This window comes from Chamaea fasciata, unplaced genomic scaffold (genome assembly GCF_029207755.1).
Source record: "Chamaea fasciata isolate MVZ Bird 193981 ecotype frontalis unplaced genomic scaffold, bChaFas1.0.hap1 SCAF_24, whole genome shotgun sequence".
In the NCBI taxonomy this organism is placed as follows: domain Eukaryota; kingdom Metazoa; phylum Chordata; class Aves; order Passeriformes; family Sylviidae; genus Chamaea; species Chamaea fasciata.
The window spans coordinates 5,395,537-5,411,638 of NW_027094109.1; the positions used below are offsets into that span (position 1 = coordinate 5,395,537).

General features: G+C 45.4%; 1 protein-coding gene and 1 long non-coding RNA gene across 5 annotated transcripts; both read right to left on the reverse strand.

The window, feature by feature from the left end:
• Window positions 1-1,353: 1,353 nt before the first annotated feature.
• Window positions 1,354-10,420, reverse strand: LOC136300829 (uncharacterized). The gene is made up of 4 exons (XR_010723744.1): window positions 9,565-10,420; window positions 6,377-6,425; window positions 5,148-5,500; window positions 1,354-2,664 (listed from the first exon to the last, which is right to left on the reverse strand). It is a non-coding gene; the product is annotated as an uncharacterized lncRNA (long non-coding RNA).
• Window positions 10,421-12,218: 1,798 nt separating this feature from the next.
• BTG4 (BTG anti-proliferation factor 4) lies at window positions 12,219-15,025 on the reverse strand. Of its 4 annotated transcripts, none has more exons than XM_066203404.1 (5): window positions 14,907-15,025; window positions 14,327-14,500; window positions 13,612-13,749; window positions 13,277-13,472; window positions 12,219-12,681 (listed from the first exon to the last, which is right to left on the reverse strand). In XM_066203404.1, exons 1-5 carry the CDS (start codon window positions 14,990-14,992, stop codon window positions 12,505-12,507), a joined length of 771 nt encoding a protein of 256 aa, XP_066059501.1. In that variant the 5' UTR covers window positions 14,993-15,025; the 3' UTR covers window positions 12,219-12,504. The 4 variants fall into 4 exon arrangements, with proteins under 4 accessions (XP_066059501.1, XP_066059500.1, XP_066059504.1 ...); XM_066203403.1 differs by having other exon boundaries at window positions 13,277-13,481; XM_066203407.1 differs by having other exon boundaries at window positions 13,277-13,481; window positions 14,327-14,519.
• Window positions 15,026-16,102: the final 1,077 nt, after the last annotated feature.

Below are 16,102 nucleotides of genomic sequence, written 5' to 3' on the forward strand. Positions count from 1 at the left end.
ACCCCAAAAATATCCCATCAAAACCCGCCTCATAAACCTCTCAAAGACCTTCAGTATATTTATATAGAACCCCAAAAATATCCCATCAAAACCCGCCTCATAAACCTCTCAAAGGCCTTCAATATATTTATATATAACCCCAAAAATATTCATTAGTTTTCTCAATAAAAAAGCAATGAATTTTTTTCCTGGCACTACTTTTATAGGCGGCTGAACAATTAATTTTTCCACAAACAAGAGGTGACACCCCAAAACTGCAAGGGATCTGGGCAAAATAGCAAACAAAACTTACACCAGGGAAACATCAAATATGAGCAAAAGTTCAGATCAGCACGATTGAGTTTTTTTTTTTTTTCCTGCAACCAGACTCCTGAGGTAATGACGGAAAATGTGATTTATTCACCCAGCAGATCATTTCACTTCCTTCCCCTCGCTTTCACTAATTCTGCTGGCTCGGAACAAATTAATGCTTATTAATAATCAGAAAGCAGGTTCTCAGCGTGATGATGGATGGTGGTTGGGGAGCGAATCACATGAATGGGACATGTAAAAATAAGAAAAATATTATTAATAACATAATATATATAAAATAAATAATATATAACATAATCTTAATATATTATTTTTATATTGATATATATTATATATATAGATATGATTGATAGAGATAGATAGATAGATATATACTTGATTTTTTTTTCTTTTTCAGCTCCTGTGCCAGGGCCTGGGCTGGGCTCGGAGGGGCAGCCCCAGCCCCGCATTCCGCAGGCGGCAGCTCCAGTACAGCCTGGACAGGTTTTCCTCCAAAATTCCAGAGGTTTTTGCCGTGGAAAAAACTCACCCCTCGCTCCAGCACCAGCCTGGGAACTCCTGCAGCGCCGCTGGGACAGGTCAGGCAACAAAAATCCCCAAAAAAAGTCCCCCAAAAGCCCCCCAGAAGTCCCCAGATAAATCCTGGGTTCCAGGCTGTTTCCCGAGGAGAGGGGATGACGCCTGGGAGGCTGAAGGACAAATCGACCTCGAATCTTTTAACACCAAAGTTTTCTTTGAGCTGCTGCTGAGGCAATCCCAGTCTGTCACCACCACCCTGGGTCATTTCAAGGAAGAGGTGAATATCTTTTTTGGGGGACTGCTTTTCGTGTAAAAAATCCTAAAACCGAGTGATTTTGGCTGTTCCCGTTGGTTCAGCAACCCTGGGCAAGGAGGGAGATGCTTTATTTCAACTTCCATCTGTTTAGGATGTGATAAATGAATTTGGCCTCATTTTATTAATTATCTCCCAAAAGTGAGGAGCGGCCTTAAAGCAAAATATTTTGGTTTTTCTTAGAATTTTTGCTCTTGGTACTGAACTGATGATATTTGGGAAGGGACTTCAACTTCGCATCTGTAAAATGAGGAAAAAAAAATGGGTTTTTTTACACCGGAGAGGCGCAGGTTAAACTGAGGAGAGATGAATAAATGACTTAGATGAGGATGTTATGTGAATTTTATAGTGAATATATGGATTTTGACACTGAAAGTAGTAGGAAAACGTTTTTTTAGCCCAGTTCTGAATCCATCTGTGGCACCGTGGGAACTCAAGGTGAGGTTTTAAAGACAGCAGAGGGAGCTGGGGCACAGCAAGGATTAAACAGATAAAATATGTGGGAAAAATCATCATTTTTTGCCAAGTTGGCACCCATGGGTTTGCGCCAAAAATCAACCCCAGTTTGGGATTTAATTTAATTACATAATGGGAAATTTCACCAGCTCCAAATTATCCCTTCACCACTAATATCAGCTTTTAATTTTATTTATTTATTAATTTCTATTTGTTTTCTTTTTTATTCTGTGCCTGAGGTAAAAGCCCTGTATCACAGGGTAATGAATGAAATATCCTCGCTGAGAAACCTTTGGATAAAGGCTTTGAGCATCCCAGGAAACGGGGAGGAGGAGGATGATGATGGCAGCACAGGGGCAAAACAGCAGGTAGAGCTCAGTGATAAATGGAATAAATGAAATTTGGACATGGAATAACAAACTGAGTTTGTACATGCAGTGGCAAATGGAATTTATACATGGAATAATCGGATTTATACAAAGAACGGTGAATTAAATTGATACACGGAATAATAAATTGAATTCTCTTCTCGAAATTTTAGGCATGGCCACATAAAACGTCACTTTTAGTACGTTTTAATATTTTATAGGCTGCAAAACAATTAATTTGTCCATAAACACCCCAAACCCGCAAGGGGTCAGACCAAAATAACAAAAAAAACCTCACAGGAGAAAAACATTAAGTCAAAGTTCAAATCACATTGGCAACATTTCCATCAACTTGGAGGATGTGAAAAATCTGAGTTTGGGACAATAACCACCGGAAAGGCGATTTGAAGTTGCTGCAGCATTGATGGAGTCACTGGGCAATCTGCCATTAATCTGTAACTGAAGTTTTCCAAGAGAAGGCAGTGACTGCCAAGAGGTTTGCTTTTATAAAACTCTATTTCTGCCAGACCCCAAGCAGCCTCTGTCTGCCCTGTGCCGTTCCAGGTTCCTTTCCCTGGGTCCCCGCTGGAAAACTCTCAGGCCACCAGATTTTATGGCCTCAGCGAAATCTCAAACAATCCCTGGGAGTCCATCCCCCAAAAACTGATCCCACTGCTCCAGTCTGTGCTTCGGGTGCTGGAGGAAAACAGAAAAAACAATTTATCACCTGAGAGCCCGGGTAAGAGAGGAGAGGGAGGCACTGCCCACTTCCCTCGTTTTATTTTTATATTATTTCAACTTGAAATCCAGAAGATTCTCCGTCTGAAAATCAGATTTTGGTCTCATTTTGTTGAAGAACTCCTTGGGCTTAATTAAACGGGTGGAAGTTTGTCCCAGGCTGGGACGAGCCCTGAAATCACCTGTAAGACTCAGTTTTCCCTCCCAGCCCTCACTAAAAGTTAAAGTTCAAAAAAAAATTTATTAATTTCTTGCAGAAAACAGATTTCCCTCCTGTTTCTTCTCCAGGCTACTCCTCAAGGAGCACTTTAAACGCCTCTGCTGCTCACACAGAGGCGTTAAAAAGTGAAGAAAATCAGGAAATCTCTCCAGCTTCCACAACACCCCCTGCCCTGCTCCCCTCCCCGGCACCAAGGATCACCCAGGTGCAGCAAGAAATGCAGGCAAGGTGAGAAATCCTCAACATACCCCAATTTCTGGCCATAAAAATACATTATTTGTCAGGTTTTTTTCCCCTCAGGAAGTTTATCTTTGGGGGTGGCGCGCGGCTCAGAAGTTACAGAGCGTGGGGTGGGCTCAGCTTAAAGATACTTATAAAAAGTGGGATTTTCTACACCAAAAAAAGAGCTCTGTGGCCAGCAGGAGCAGAGAAGTCCAATTCTCAGGGGAGGGCTGGAAAAAATTGAATTTCTGGGCATGTTTAAGGTGCTCTGATAAGTAATCTTTTTCCATGGAATGGCCAAAGCCACCCACGGGGAGTGACATCCCTTCCTGCACAGCAGAGAGGTGACAAAAAACCCCCAAAACCGCCTCGGGCTCACCTGCTGCTGCCCGAAGCCGCAGGTTCCCTGACCTCCAGGTGTGCGGGGATGAGGGACGTGCTGATGGTGAGGATTTTGGGGAGGCAGAGGTGTTTTCAGGCTGTTTGTGCACATCTGGCTGCAGGTTCCTGTGGGAGCAGCACAGCTGGGAGTGGGCACATCTGGAACTGGCCCTGCTGGCCCAGGAGATGGGCACGGTCTGCTCCTTCTACCAAGCACCCAGGGAGTGCCAGGAAGGGAACAGGGTAAGGCTGGCACCGTGTCACCTCACATCCACAGGAGAGGAAAAGCTTTCCCCTTTCCTGTCTCAATTCCGCTCAGCTTTCCCACGCTGCTTCAAAAAATTCAGGCAAAAAGTCTTTAATAAAAGAAGGGGGGGGGAAAAACCCCCCAAAAAACCCCAAATTGATTATGGTAAAGCAAAAAAGAAAATAACTCAGTTTTCCTCTCTGTGATAAGGCACAAGAAGCAGTTCAGTAACTCTTGGGTATTTAAGCCCATTGATGGCACTTAAACGAAAAAGGAGTTTTAAAATCCCACTGGTGGCACTTAAACGAGGATTTTTAAAAATTCCTACCGGCGGCACTCAAGCGAGCCAAGAGTTTTAAAAATCCCACTTAAAACAAACCAGAAATCTTTGATTTCTGGCTGAGCATTTCACACCTCAGCTCCGTTCTGCTGACCGTGCAGACGTGATGATGCCCATGATTTCAGGGGCCGGAGAGCAGGGCTGGCAGCCTGGATTCCCTCCTGGAAGAGCTCTCAGAACGCCACAGGCAGGCTGGACAAGCCCTGCTCCGGAGACACCGGGACGAAATCAAACATTCCTGCCTCAGCCCGGAGCTGGCGGTGCCCAAGCAGCCCCAGCATTTCCTGGATGAGCTTCCCCAGCAGTTGTCCTTTTGTCTGCTCAGCCTGCAAAGCCCAAATCGTGACCTCAGCCAGCAGCAGGTGAGTCTGAGGCGTTTTTTGGGGGTTTTTTTTGTCACCTCCACGGTCATCAGAGCACCTTAAACATGATCAGAAATTGAACTTTTCCAGCTCTCCCTGGGAATTGGACTTCTCTCCTCCTGCTGACCACAGAGCTCATTGCAGGTGGAGAAAATCCCACTTTTTAAAAATCTTTTTAACAGAAATTTCCCTGGGGAGTTGAGCCCTGCCCAGACTCTGTCACTCGGATGCTCTGGGTCTCAGCGATGAAGATTGTCAAGCTGGAAGCTCTGAGCCAGAGGTGCCTGCACAGAGTCCTGGATCTCTACAGCCACCTCCAGGTGGAGGCATTTTGGGATTTTTGTGCTTTCCCTTCTCCCTGCATGAGCCTCAGGGCACCTCACAAAACCCTGAGCGGAAAAACGCCCAAAAATCCGGAGAAAATTCCCGTGCAGAGCCCAGCTCTTCAAACCCCTGTGATTATGCCCAGTGCTAGGGGGGAGGGAAAAAAAAAAAAAAGAAAAAGAAAAAAAAAGTTATTTCTATTTAAAAAAAAAAAAACCACAACAAAAAAACCCCAAAAAACAAAATAAAAAAAACACCCCAAAAGACCAAACCCAAAAGAAAAAAAAAAAACAACAGTGACAAAAAAAAATGCCCCAAAAATAATAATTTTCTCCCTCTGCTCACCTGTTCCAGGCTGGGGCTTGCCCAGAGGGTGCCAGCAGGATCCTGAGCAGGTTCAGCTGCCAAAATCCAGGTGAGGAAGTGGCTCAAGGAGTCGCAGAGAGCAGCGAGCAGCATCAGGCAGCCAGGGCAGCGCAATTCCTCCGGGAGCACCATCTGGAGGGGAATTTGCTGCGCGGGTTAAGCGCAGAGGCCGAGGCCGAGCTGAGGAAGATGCAGGCGCAGTTCAGGCTGGAGCTCCAAACCCGCACAGAGGACAAGGTGCCTCGGCTGAAACGTTTCTGAGCAGCCACAAGCAGTAAAAACCTTGGTTGTTTCGGGGATGTTCTGTGGCATTCCCGGCTCTTTAACTTGTGCTGTCAAGGAGGAAAAAAAAGAAAAATAATAATTAAAAAGTCTTTTTGGAAGTGGATGGATTCTGTTCTTTTAGGGTGGTTTATTTTCACCCCCTTTGGCTTTGTCCTTTCAGAATTGTGACATCTCCACGCTTTCCCCAAGGCTGTAAATCTTTGTTTCCTCCCCAGCTAAAGGCCAAAGAAACAGAAGCGATGCAGGAGGCGGAAGGACAGAAATTTGGGGATTTTGTGGCCTATTCCCTCCTCTCCCAGAGACACCTGAGGCAAAGGGTGACTCTGCTCCAGGATTGCCACAGGCTCAGGAACGCTGCCCTGAAATCCCACAAGGAGGGCACAGGCCTGGAGCACCTCGGGCTGGAAGTAAAATTCTCTTTTTTCTTTTTTTTTTTGGTCCAAAACCCTCTCAGTTTGGGTTAGAACCTGGAGCGTGCTGCTGCAAAACTTTATGAAGTCTTGGGAATTGTGTCTGTTTAGAGAAACGTTTCTAGAAAGGAAGCTAGCTCCAGAAAAAAATAAATTATATTTTTTTTTCATGCCAAAAAGGATTTTCTACTAAAAATCAGACACTTCACGTCCACTTTTAGCATAAATTTATGTAAGGCAACTTTGAGAATCTTAAATTTCTCTTTAGCAGCTGTGGGTTTGTTATTTGGGTGTTTGTGAACAACAAAAATTAAGAACTTCAAGGTGTTTTCACCAAATTTCCACTGCTTTTTTTTTTTTTTAAATAATTGTATTTTCAAAACTCTGGCTCTTACACCTGTCCTCACCCCATTGTGTAGAAATTCAATTCACCAGAGGACATTTAGATATCCCAGGTGACATTTCACACGACCAATTTCGTGCTTCAATGTGGACATTTCACGACCAATTTACCTTCCAGGGTTTCTCAGTGGATGATGACAGCAGGGAGATCCTGCAGCTCCTGAAGGACGACACAGAACATTTCTCTTTAGTGCTGGAATTTATACAAGCTGTGAGATTATTACAGCTGAGAGAGACCCACTTCAAGGAAATAATCAGAAGCTTAAAAGGCTGCAGCCAGGAGAAGGTAAAAAAATTCAAAATATATTATTTTGCACTCTTATTCAGAAAAGAATGAATGGTTGCTGTTCTTTCTGTGCAGAGGAATTTGTTCTCCAAGTATCAAAATTCCCAGGATCTTTGGGGTTGGATCTTTTTTTTTTTTTTTTCCATTTACAGTTTGTGGATGATGCAAACGTCACAAGCAACGGAGTGAAAAACTTCAGGGAGCAGAAAATGAGAGAGCTGAAGGAACAGCTGAAGCACTTCCTGGAGAAGAAAAAACCTGAGAAGATTTCAAGGAGTTTCGATCCATTTCAGGTTAGAAAAGAGCAAATCCCAAAAGTGGTTTTTCAATTGAATATGCAGAGGACAAAAAAATTAATGGGATAATGTTAATAAGACCATGAGCGCTGCAGTCCTGAATGATGAAAATACAAATGCTGAAAATAAAGACCAGGAATGTCATAATTGAAGAAATTGGAAAGGGAGAGGAGAAGAAGAGTTTTCAAAAGGGGGTTATGCCCAAAATGATGAGTTCAGGGGGTTTTGAGGGGTTTTTTTAACTGATTGTGAGGTCTGGTGCTCTGGACCTGCCTCATCCACCACAGAGAACTCATCCTCAGAGAGGCTGAGGAATTCCCCAGGATTTTCCAGGCATAGTTTCATCCCTGTCCCTTTTCCTTGCAGAGCCTGGTGAAGGATTGCACTGAGAGAAAATCTTCCTTGGAGAAGGATTTCCAGCTGGAGCTGCAGAAATGGAGAATGGAATTAGGAGGAGATAAAAAAGGGGAAATGCAGCAGGAGAGCCACGGCCCATCACGCTGCAGCCAGAACTCCCAAATTCCAAAGGCTGAGGATCAGCTCCCCCTGTTCCTGACCAAGAGTAAATCGAGGAATTTCACTGAGATGGAATTAATTACCGATATTGATATTAATTTTTGATATTAATTTTGATGCACGACCTGGGGGTCCCTGATGGAAACGGACGGGGCAGAGATTCCAGCACACTCCTAACATGGCTGAACCTCTTCCAGAAATTAGATACTCAGTCAAAAATCGCACCTTTTGATCCCAATAACTCATTTTTAAACCGAGGCCTGTGTAGCAGAGTCAAAATCAGCTCACGGGAAAAGGGGTGGGCACAAATCCCTCTGGAATTATGCCAGATTAACACCTGTCATTTCATTTTTTCTCGCAGGTATCAAGGTGCTGAAGCAGGCAGAGCACCTGCTGGCCTCCAGGGTCACCCTGCTGAGCCCTCAGCTCACAGCACCTCCTCTGCACGGTAAAAAAAATTAAAATCACTTTGATTCTTCTTTCTTTTCCCGCCACAGTTTCACCTACAAAAACGCGAGAAACCTTTGCTCAGAAAACACGGTGAGAGGCGGACGGTTTGAGAAAACAACAATTGCTGTGTTTCTCTCCACAGGGGACGGAAGGAGATGTAAAAGCTCCTCTTTTCTCCTCGGCCTCCTGAGGGAGGTGAACGATGAGCTCCGAAGCCACGCCGAGGCAGCTGGGCTGGGACAGAGCCCAAAGCTGGAAAAAAGTAAAATTTAACCTTTTTCCTCCTCACAGAACAGCCAGAATTGGGTGGAGCTGGAAGATTCCTGCTCCATCCTGTTGATCACGATTAAATTTTGCTGCACAAACACCTCATTTATTCTCTCAGTGAAGGAGAAGCACTCAGCACCCAAATCATCTGAATTTGCTGCTCAGCTCTAATGCCACTTTTCCAGACCTTGATTATGAGAAATTTCTCCAGGAAAAAGTCAAGTTTTGGACATTTCCTTCGTTATCCTCATAATCATTCCCAATCCATCAACAGGGATTCACTTTGCTTTGAAAAATATTAAAATAAAGACGAGAAATGCAGCGTTTTATCCAGTTGTGTTGCGGTGTTAGCTCTTGGGCAGAAAAGAACGCAAATGAGATTAAGGGATCTAATTGAATTGTGCTGTTCTTGCAGCAGGAATGACTGATGAGGGAGGAGAGCTGAGAGCAGTGGATCCTGCCGCCCTTTCTCCCAGGGAGTTCGTGGTGTTCCAGTACGGCCTCTCCATCCTAAAATTCCTCACGTTTCACATTAAAGTAAGTCTAAAATACTGAAAAAAAAAATCAACAGAATTTACCCCCAAATACTCCTCAGCCAACAGGCTGCAAAGTTAAAAATCAATTAGAATTAAAATCAAGATAAAACCAATTAGAGAACGTCCAGTGTGCAAGCAGCAGGAATTCAATTCCACTCCTGTTTTCTCCACAGCAGCAGCTCTGAATTGTTTTCAACTCCACAAGATGCACATCCGTTGCTTCTCTCACATTTGTTGTTTCTTGACCACGGCAGTCAGGAAATGAGGAATTGATCCCTGCCTGCTGCGTCATTTTGTGATAAAATTCATTCCCTTTATAACTCGGAATAAGGATTCTGTCATTCCCTCTGCACGGTTCTCAGCACAGCTCTGGGTAAACTCTGCAGGCTGTTCTGTGCAGCATTAAAAATATATTTAAAAAACCATATGTGCATAAAATAATTTGTAAAACAATTCTAATCAGTTATTAAATATTTAATTAATATTGCAATGTTTTAATGAGCAACGTAATAACTTAAATCTATTTAATTAATGATTCCAAGTATTTTTTAAAATAAATTGTAGTGACCCCACCCAGTACTCCAGGCCCGGAGAACAATTTCATTTATTTAATGAAACAACTGGCAAGAGGAACCCCTAAGGTTTTTCAAACCATCTCCATTCCCACTCGGATTTTTTTTTTTTGGCTCTGTGCACCCAGTGCAAATCAGAGCTGGCTTTTAAATGAACTTAAATCCCATTAATCCCTGATGAGCTCCAAGTTCTTACGGAGCATTTTATTCTCCCTTCTCTCTGCAGGCCCCGGAACTGGCGCTGGGTGTTGCCTCCAGCCTCCCGCCGAGCCCTGCCCCGGGAAATCCCTTCAGGAATTCTTTCTTTTACCAGGTTTGCCCACCCCACACCCACAAAATATTGTTATTTCCATCAAGTTTGAACCCTTGCACTCACCTGAAATTGGGAAAAACGGAAAGATTTCCGTCAGCTGAGCCAATCCCTGCTGTGCCCTTGTCCCAGCTGAGAATATTCAATATTTTTATTTTTTTTTTTCTCCTCAGGATTCCAAGAGGAAACTTTTCATCCTGAGGGATTGCCTGGGCTCTGGGGGAGGATTCCTGCTGCTCCTGGTGCACTGCTGGGCTCATGTCGCTGCTGGGGACCTCAGCCACGACTCCAACCCCCTCTTCAGGAGCCTTTTCCACCAGGTACACCAGGATTTTCCAAAAAAAAAAAAATACTCCAGTATTTAAAAAAAAAAAACCCTCCAGTATTTCCCCCCCAAAATACTCCAGTACGTAAAAACAAACAAACCCAACCTCCAGTATTTTCCAAAAAAAAATACCCCAGCATTTTCCAAAACGCCCCAGTATTTTCTCAACACAATCACAGTAAACTCATTTCCGTTCAAAAGTCCCTGATTTTAAAAGCGAAGAGTTAATGCTGCCAGCACTAAGAAAATGAAACCAAGACAACTCCGTCCTACCCCTCACCTGGGCAGTAAATGGGAAAACCCAACCGAAAAAACCTCTTTCAACATCACAGCTCTGGCTCAGAACACGGAGAAACTCATCGGAAAAATCAAGCAGGAATTGGAATTTTCCTCCCCGACCCCTTGATGTGATGCAGGGCCTCAAAACCTCTCATAAATTAGGTTTTTTATTATTATTTCTCTAGGCTCTGAAGGCCTGTCTGAGCGAGATGTTGTGCCTCAGGCTGCAGCTCTCAGCAGCCGCCCAGGGGGACAAATCCCAGGGGATAAATCAGGTGCTGCTCAAGGAGGAACCAGTTTCCACAGAGGAACTCGACCTCATCTCCCAACTCTTTGAAGTGAGAGTGAAAAGCCTCACAGACATGGAAGCCTTTGAGAAGGTAACAAGAAAAAAAAAAAAAATCACCAGACCTGGCTGAAAATGTTCACCATCCCCAATTTTTTTTAGTTTTTTAGAGAGGCGGTGATGCGGTTTATAAAACCCAACTGGTTCCAGATTACTCTGATTAAGCAGGAAGGCTTAAATAAATTAAATGATTGAATTATTAAAATCAATTATTTAGCTTCATGTAAACCATCAGCTCAGCATAAACAGCAAGAGCATGAAAATGCATTTTAAAAATCTACAGAAAGGCTTTTAAAACTGACATTTCTCTGCTCTCTCCACTTCTGTCTCCACAAAGAGCCTCTTGCTCCGTGTGAAATCTGAGGATTCACTCAACACCAGGTGGCTGGTGAAGAAAAAAGAGAATTTCCTTCACCCCCTGAGCAGCAGGGGAAGGGACAGCCTTGGACAGAGGCCACAGTGAGCCGAATTTTCAAGCATTTCCTACCTGAAGTTATTCTTTCACTACCTTATACAGTGAAATTTGTCTTTCTGGTTCGCTCCTGTAAAGACAGAACTTTAATTCTGGCATTTCTTCTCTCTCAATTTAAACATTTCCCTGGGTTTTTTTTTTAGCCTGGAAGAAGAAACTCCCAATTCCTCATCCCTTTCAGAACTGGAGGACAAAGTGGATGCGTTGACTGAGGAGCTGGTGCAGATTTTAGAGGACGAGCAGCACTTTCTGAGCACTGAGGGCAACGAAGATCTGCTCTCTTATTACCTCGAAATAACCACTTTGGAGAAGGAGAGTTTGGTCAAACAAATAAATGCGTTAGAGGAGGAAATAGCCCAGGCCAGAGAGTTGTGATGCTCCAAAACTCCGTGGTTTGGTTCCTGCCTCTCCACATTTGGCTTCAACCCAAAGTAACTTCTCCATTTTTGCTTTCATTCCAATGCACAATTCCCCTCTCCATCCCAAAGGCTCGTTAAATCAGGAGGAGAAGCAGTGCAGCAGTTGAAGTGACAAGACTTTGGCCGCAGGAATTGACGTTTCTGGCCACCTCCGAGTGCTGAGGAGAAACATTGCTGCGAAAGGCCGGGCTCGGAGTTTCCAGGAACAGGAGCAGAATATAGAACCACTCCATTCCTCGTGCTAAATAAATGATTCTTTAAACTAATGCATCTCTCCACGAGGTGTTCTGAGGCCTCTGCAGCTGAGGGTTGCAGTTTTTCCGATTGTTATGACACAGCAAAAGCCGCAGATACAGTTACTTGGGTTAATTATGTCTGTGCAATTACACTTCAAGTGCGAGAAATATTGTTTTCCACCACTGAAGTCACTTTATTTCAGCTCTGTGCTATCACCCACCCACCCAGGAAAGCTCTTAAACCTGGGGAATCAGGCTCTTCTCCTCCCAAATTCCAGAGGCAAAGCCCAAAACATGAAATATTCAATATTTCCCAAACCGTGAAGCACCAGCCCAGCCTCCAGCGCAGATAAAAAGCAAGTGAGGGAAGAGCAAAGTCACTCAAGATTCTTTTTTTTTACCCCCTCCAGCAGTAGAGAACTCATGGGAGCACAGCACAAATTAAATATTTTTGTGAGTCACTAAACACCCCGGACATTTCTGCGGGTGATTTTTAGGTCTTGACTCCTCACACCTTTGCCAGAGGGAAGGAAAGTGTCTTTTAAAGCAGCTTTGGGGGTGTTTTTATCTTCCTTCACATGCTGGTGTTTGCACCAAAAAAAAAAGCTCCTGAACACCCTTCAAGGCACCACCAGCAGCTGGCTTCGATAAAAACACATCAGCAGATTTATTGATTTACGCATTTCCTTTTTAACTCACAAGGAGAGTCTCACATTCCATCTTCAGTCTTATGTTAACATCACTTAAAAACACTTAAAAATCTCGGATAAACACCCACCCCCCAAAAAAAAACCCCCAAAATATCCATAAATATAGAGTCAGAGACAGGGATTGGACAAGAAGTGCTGTTTTTATGTGGGTTTGCAGTGCCAGCCTTCACCCCCACCACAAAAATCAGGGCTCCAAAAAGGCCAGGAGGAGCCCCGGCTCTACCTCTTGGTGTTGATCCAGTGGTACCTGTCCACTCGTGGGCCAGCGAAAGCGGCCGTGGGCTTGTAGATCCTGTAGCCCCTGTGCTGGCCAAAGTGGGGGCCCTCGGCCACGTGGGGCTTCCTGTGCAGGAACGGCCACCAGGCCTGGGGGGGAGCCTTGCAGAAGTCACCAAACTGGGCAGCAGAAAGGGAAACCATGGTAAAAAAAAAAAAAAAAAATGCGCCGGGGAGCAGGTCAGCACATCGCCGGTTCCACCACGTCCCCCTCCCGCCAAAGCTCCATCCCACCCACAGCAGCGCTGAGCTTGGGGAAAAGGTTTTCAAGAAGCAGCCCAGCTGTTCCCTGAGCCGTGTCCCCAAGTGCCACATCGTTCAAACCCCTCCAGGGACGGTGACACCGTTGGAGTGGTCACCACATGGCGGAAACAACTGCTGAGGTCTTCAAGTAGTTAATATACTGGTGTTCAAACAAGTATAAGGAGCCGTATCATGAGAATTAGCTCATAAGAAATAGGTCCACAGCTTTTTCAGCTTTGTTTCATAAAACGGGAAAGTTGGGCATTTAAAAACAGACTGCACACATTCTCACGGGGCTGGAAAACCCTTCCAGGGGAGAAATCAAACCTGAACCTCCCCTGAAGCAGCTCGAGGCTCTTCCCTCTCACCCTGTCACTGCAAGAGCAGTGAGAACCTCAGTTCCCACCTGCCAGAACCTCTCCTGAGGGATTTTAGAGCGAGATTCTGGGGTTCCCCCCGAGCTCTGGCTCACCTGGTAGACGCTGTTGGGGTTGCTGACGGTGGGGATGGCTCTGGGCTCCCTGCTGAAGCTCTCCTCATCCGAGGAGGTGCCCGAATGATAGTCCAGGGCTGCCCTGCCCACGGCCAGGCTGATCTGCTGGGGCAGCTCGGGGTTCTCCTGCCCACCAAAGCGTGCCACGGTGAAGGGCCGGCTCCTCTCGCCGTACCTGCAACGCCTGCCGTGGGTGCTGCTGCTCCGCCAGGAGCCGCCTCGCACCAAAAGCCACCAAACCCTCGGGTGCTGAGGGTCAGGGTGACCAAACACCCAGCACTGGGGGGGGGTTATCAGCCCCCTCCGAGGCTCACCTGCAGCACACCTCGAAGGGATCCACCCACAGCGTCATCTCCTTGGGCAAGCCCAGCGTGTCGAAGTCCACGTCGCTCTCCACGCACGCCTGCTCCAGCAGGGGATCCCGGGCATGGTGCTGGTTGATCCTGATGCACCTGGGGAGCAGCAAAGAGCAGCTGGAGTTGGGATTTCTCCGCAGCTTTGCGGGTTCTGCTCGTGCAGAGCGCACCCAAAATCTCTGTTTATTGCCTCAGCGCTTGTGAGCTGTTGATTCAGGTTCTCACTTCGAGCCCCGAGCAGAATTCAGCCTCACAAGCTGATTTAGCAGCTCCAGCGGGGCTTGGATTATCATTCTCAGCAACAGCTCATGAGGCAAATTGCGGCTTTGAGCGTTTAAAGCACAACCATCCCAAAAAAACCACTTTAAGGCCACTTGAATTCTGCATCCTGGCAGTCAGAGGCTGCCTGACACACTTGTCTTGAGATTTCCACCTCAGGTCTCTGATCACACATTTAAAGGTAACAAAACCCCCAGAACTTCCACCAATTAATAATAAAGTTAACAATTTTCACCCATTAATAACACAATTAATAAGTTCCACCAATTAATAAGCTTCCTTCCAGCTTCAGGGGTATGCTGATGGTTCCCTTTGCATTATTGATTTCACTTTAAGGCCTCCAGAAGCTGCTCCTCGGACATCAGCCCAAGGCTCCACATCCCTCCCCTCTCACCTGAAGGCTTGGCCTCGGGAGGGATTGTCCAGGTACCAGTGATTTTTGTACTTCTCAAACAGGATCGTGGTCAGCCTGGCTGCAAACTTCTCCATTTTGTGCTTGCTCAGCTTGTCCTCCCTCTTCACCAGCTTCGTGATGAAGAAAACCGTGGCAGCAATTTCATCCTTCATCCTAAATCACAGCAGAGGAGCTGCTGGAGCACAGGGGGAACACCACACCGGAGAGATTTAATAACATTAAGGCACCATCAGCTTCCAAGAACTGATGCTGCAAAACCTGCCCAAGCCAGAGCCTGGATCAGCCTGAGTGCCAAAGAGCAGATTAAATTTAGTTTGGGATATTAAAACCAGTTTAATGCATTACTAGAAGGCACCAGCACTAAGCAAGTTAAGAGGGAATATTTTAAAAAGAGCCTTAAATATCATAGTTCTTATTTGCCACAAATGTATTACAAGCAGCAGACCTGACAAATGTACAGCTTTTGATCTGTAAATCAAAAAAATCATGTAATTTTCTTCAATCTTAAATTTTATCTTATTTTTTATCTAAAAAAAAAAAAAAAACTCAAAAATATCACCTTTTCACAGCAGTAAAAACTTGTGACAAACCCCACAAACACCTTAAAGAAGCACCAAGAAAAGAGATAAAACAGCACAGGATCATGGACCCAGGGCAAACCCCCACAGCCAAAGGCCCCCTCCCTCTTTCCCTGGCAGGCATTGGTCAGGCTTTTTATGGGACAGGAACCATGTGGAGCTGAGGGATGTGAGAACATTCAGGTGTGCAGGGGCTGCAGGTGTGTGATGGATTAATTAACAACCCATTCCAAAGATATTCCCAATCTCCTTGGCTTTATTCCAACACCAGCTCCTCCTTTTAGGGTGATTTGATTCCACTCTGAACTCTGCTGTGTCCATCAGTCCACCCCGTCCATCCCCGCAGAATACTTAATATTCACCACCGGGAAAACAGCACCAGGCTTATTAATTAATGATCCGAATTGTGCTGGACTGCTTCTTTCCACCTGAAACCTTCACCTTTGGTGTTCCTTACTTAGAAAACTGCTTGATTCTGATTTTTCCTCTGGCACAGAGTCCCCAGTGTTGTCACCACAAGGGTTCCCCCCATCCTGGGATGACACATGAGGATTCTGTTCCCGGCAAAGCCCCTGAGTAATTCCTTCCTTTTTCGTGGAGAAAAGGAGGGCAGGGCCAGCCTGCTCTGGGGGTTTTTGGGGAATGCTGGAAAGACAGGAAATCGCTGCTGGGAAGAATTTCCTCCCGGCATTTTCTGGCCTCCGTCTGTGCAGTCGGGGAAGGTTCTGACTCTGTCTGCATCCAGAATTAGCTCTGGAGCGTTCTTGGACAGCCAAACTGGCTCCTCACGCCTGGGGGCTGAGTTTTATTCTGGAGATTAAACTTCCTTTAAAAACGTCCTTCTCTGGGCTGAGTGGATTCCCTTGCTGGCTCTGATTGTTCGAACTGTGGTTGATACAGAAGTTCCGAGAGCTTTTTTAACCTGGTATTTTTAACATCATCAGGCATTTTGTCCCGTCAATGTCACAGAAAGCAGAACAGCAGAGGGTGATTTTGGCACCCCATGGCAGCGGCAAGAAAAATCGGCTCCCTTAATTAGGGAGATTCATTAGGCTCAAACCCTTCCCAGTGGAAGAAAAACCAGCCCTGGGTGCCCTGTTTGGGTAATAACTGCTGAGGAGGAAAAAGTCTGAACCAAAACTGGCCCAGCCCGTGCCAAAGAGAGAGAGATGCTTTA

What these genes read in the sequence shown, in the direction of transcription:
- BTG4 (XM_066203403.1), bottom strand. Translation starts at nt 14,992, where the DNA reads ATGATCCTGTGCTGTTTTATCTCTTTTCTTGGTGCTTCTTTAAGGTGT. An exon ending in GTTTTTACTGCTGTGAAAAG is followed by an intron (nt 14,501 to 14,906) that starts GTGATATTTTTG and finishes GCTGTGATTTAG; the next exon opens with GATGAAGGATGAAATTGCTG. An exon ending in ACCCCAACAGCGTCTACCAG is followed by an intron (nt 12,682 to 13,276) that starts GTGAGCCAGAGC and finishes TCTGCTGCCCAG; the next exon opens with TTTGGTGACTTCTGCAAGGC.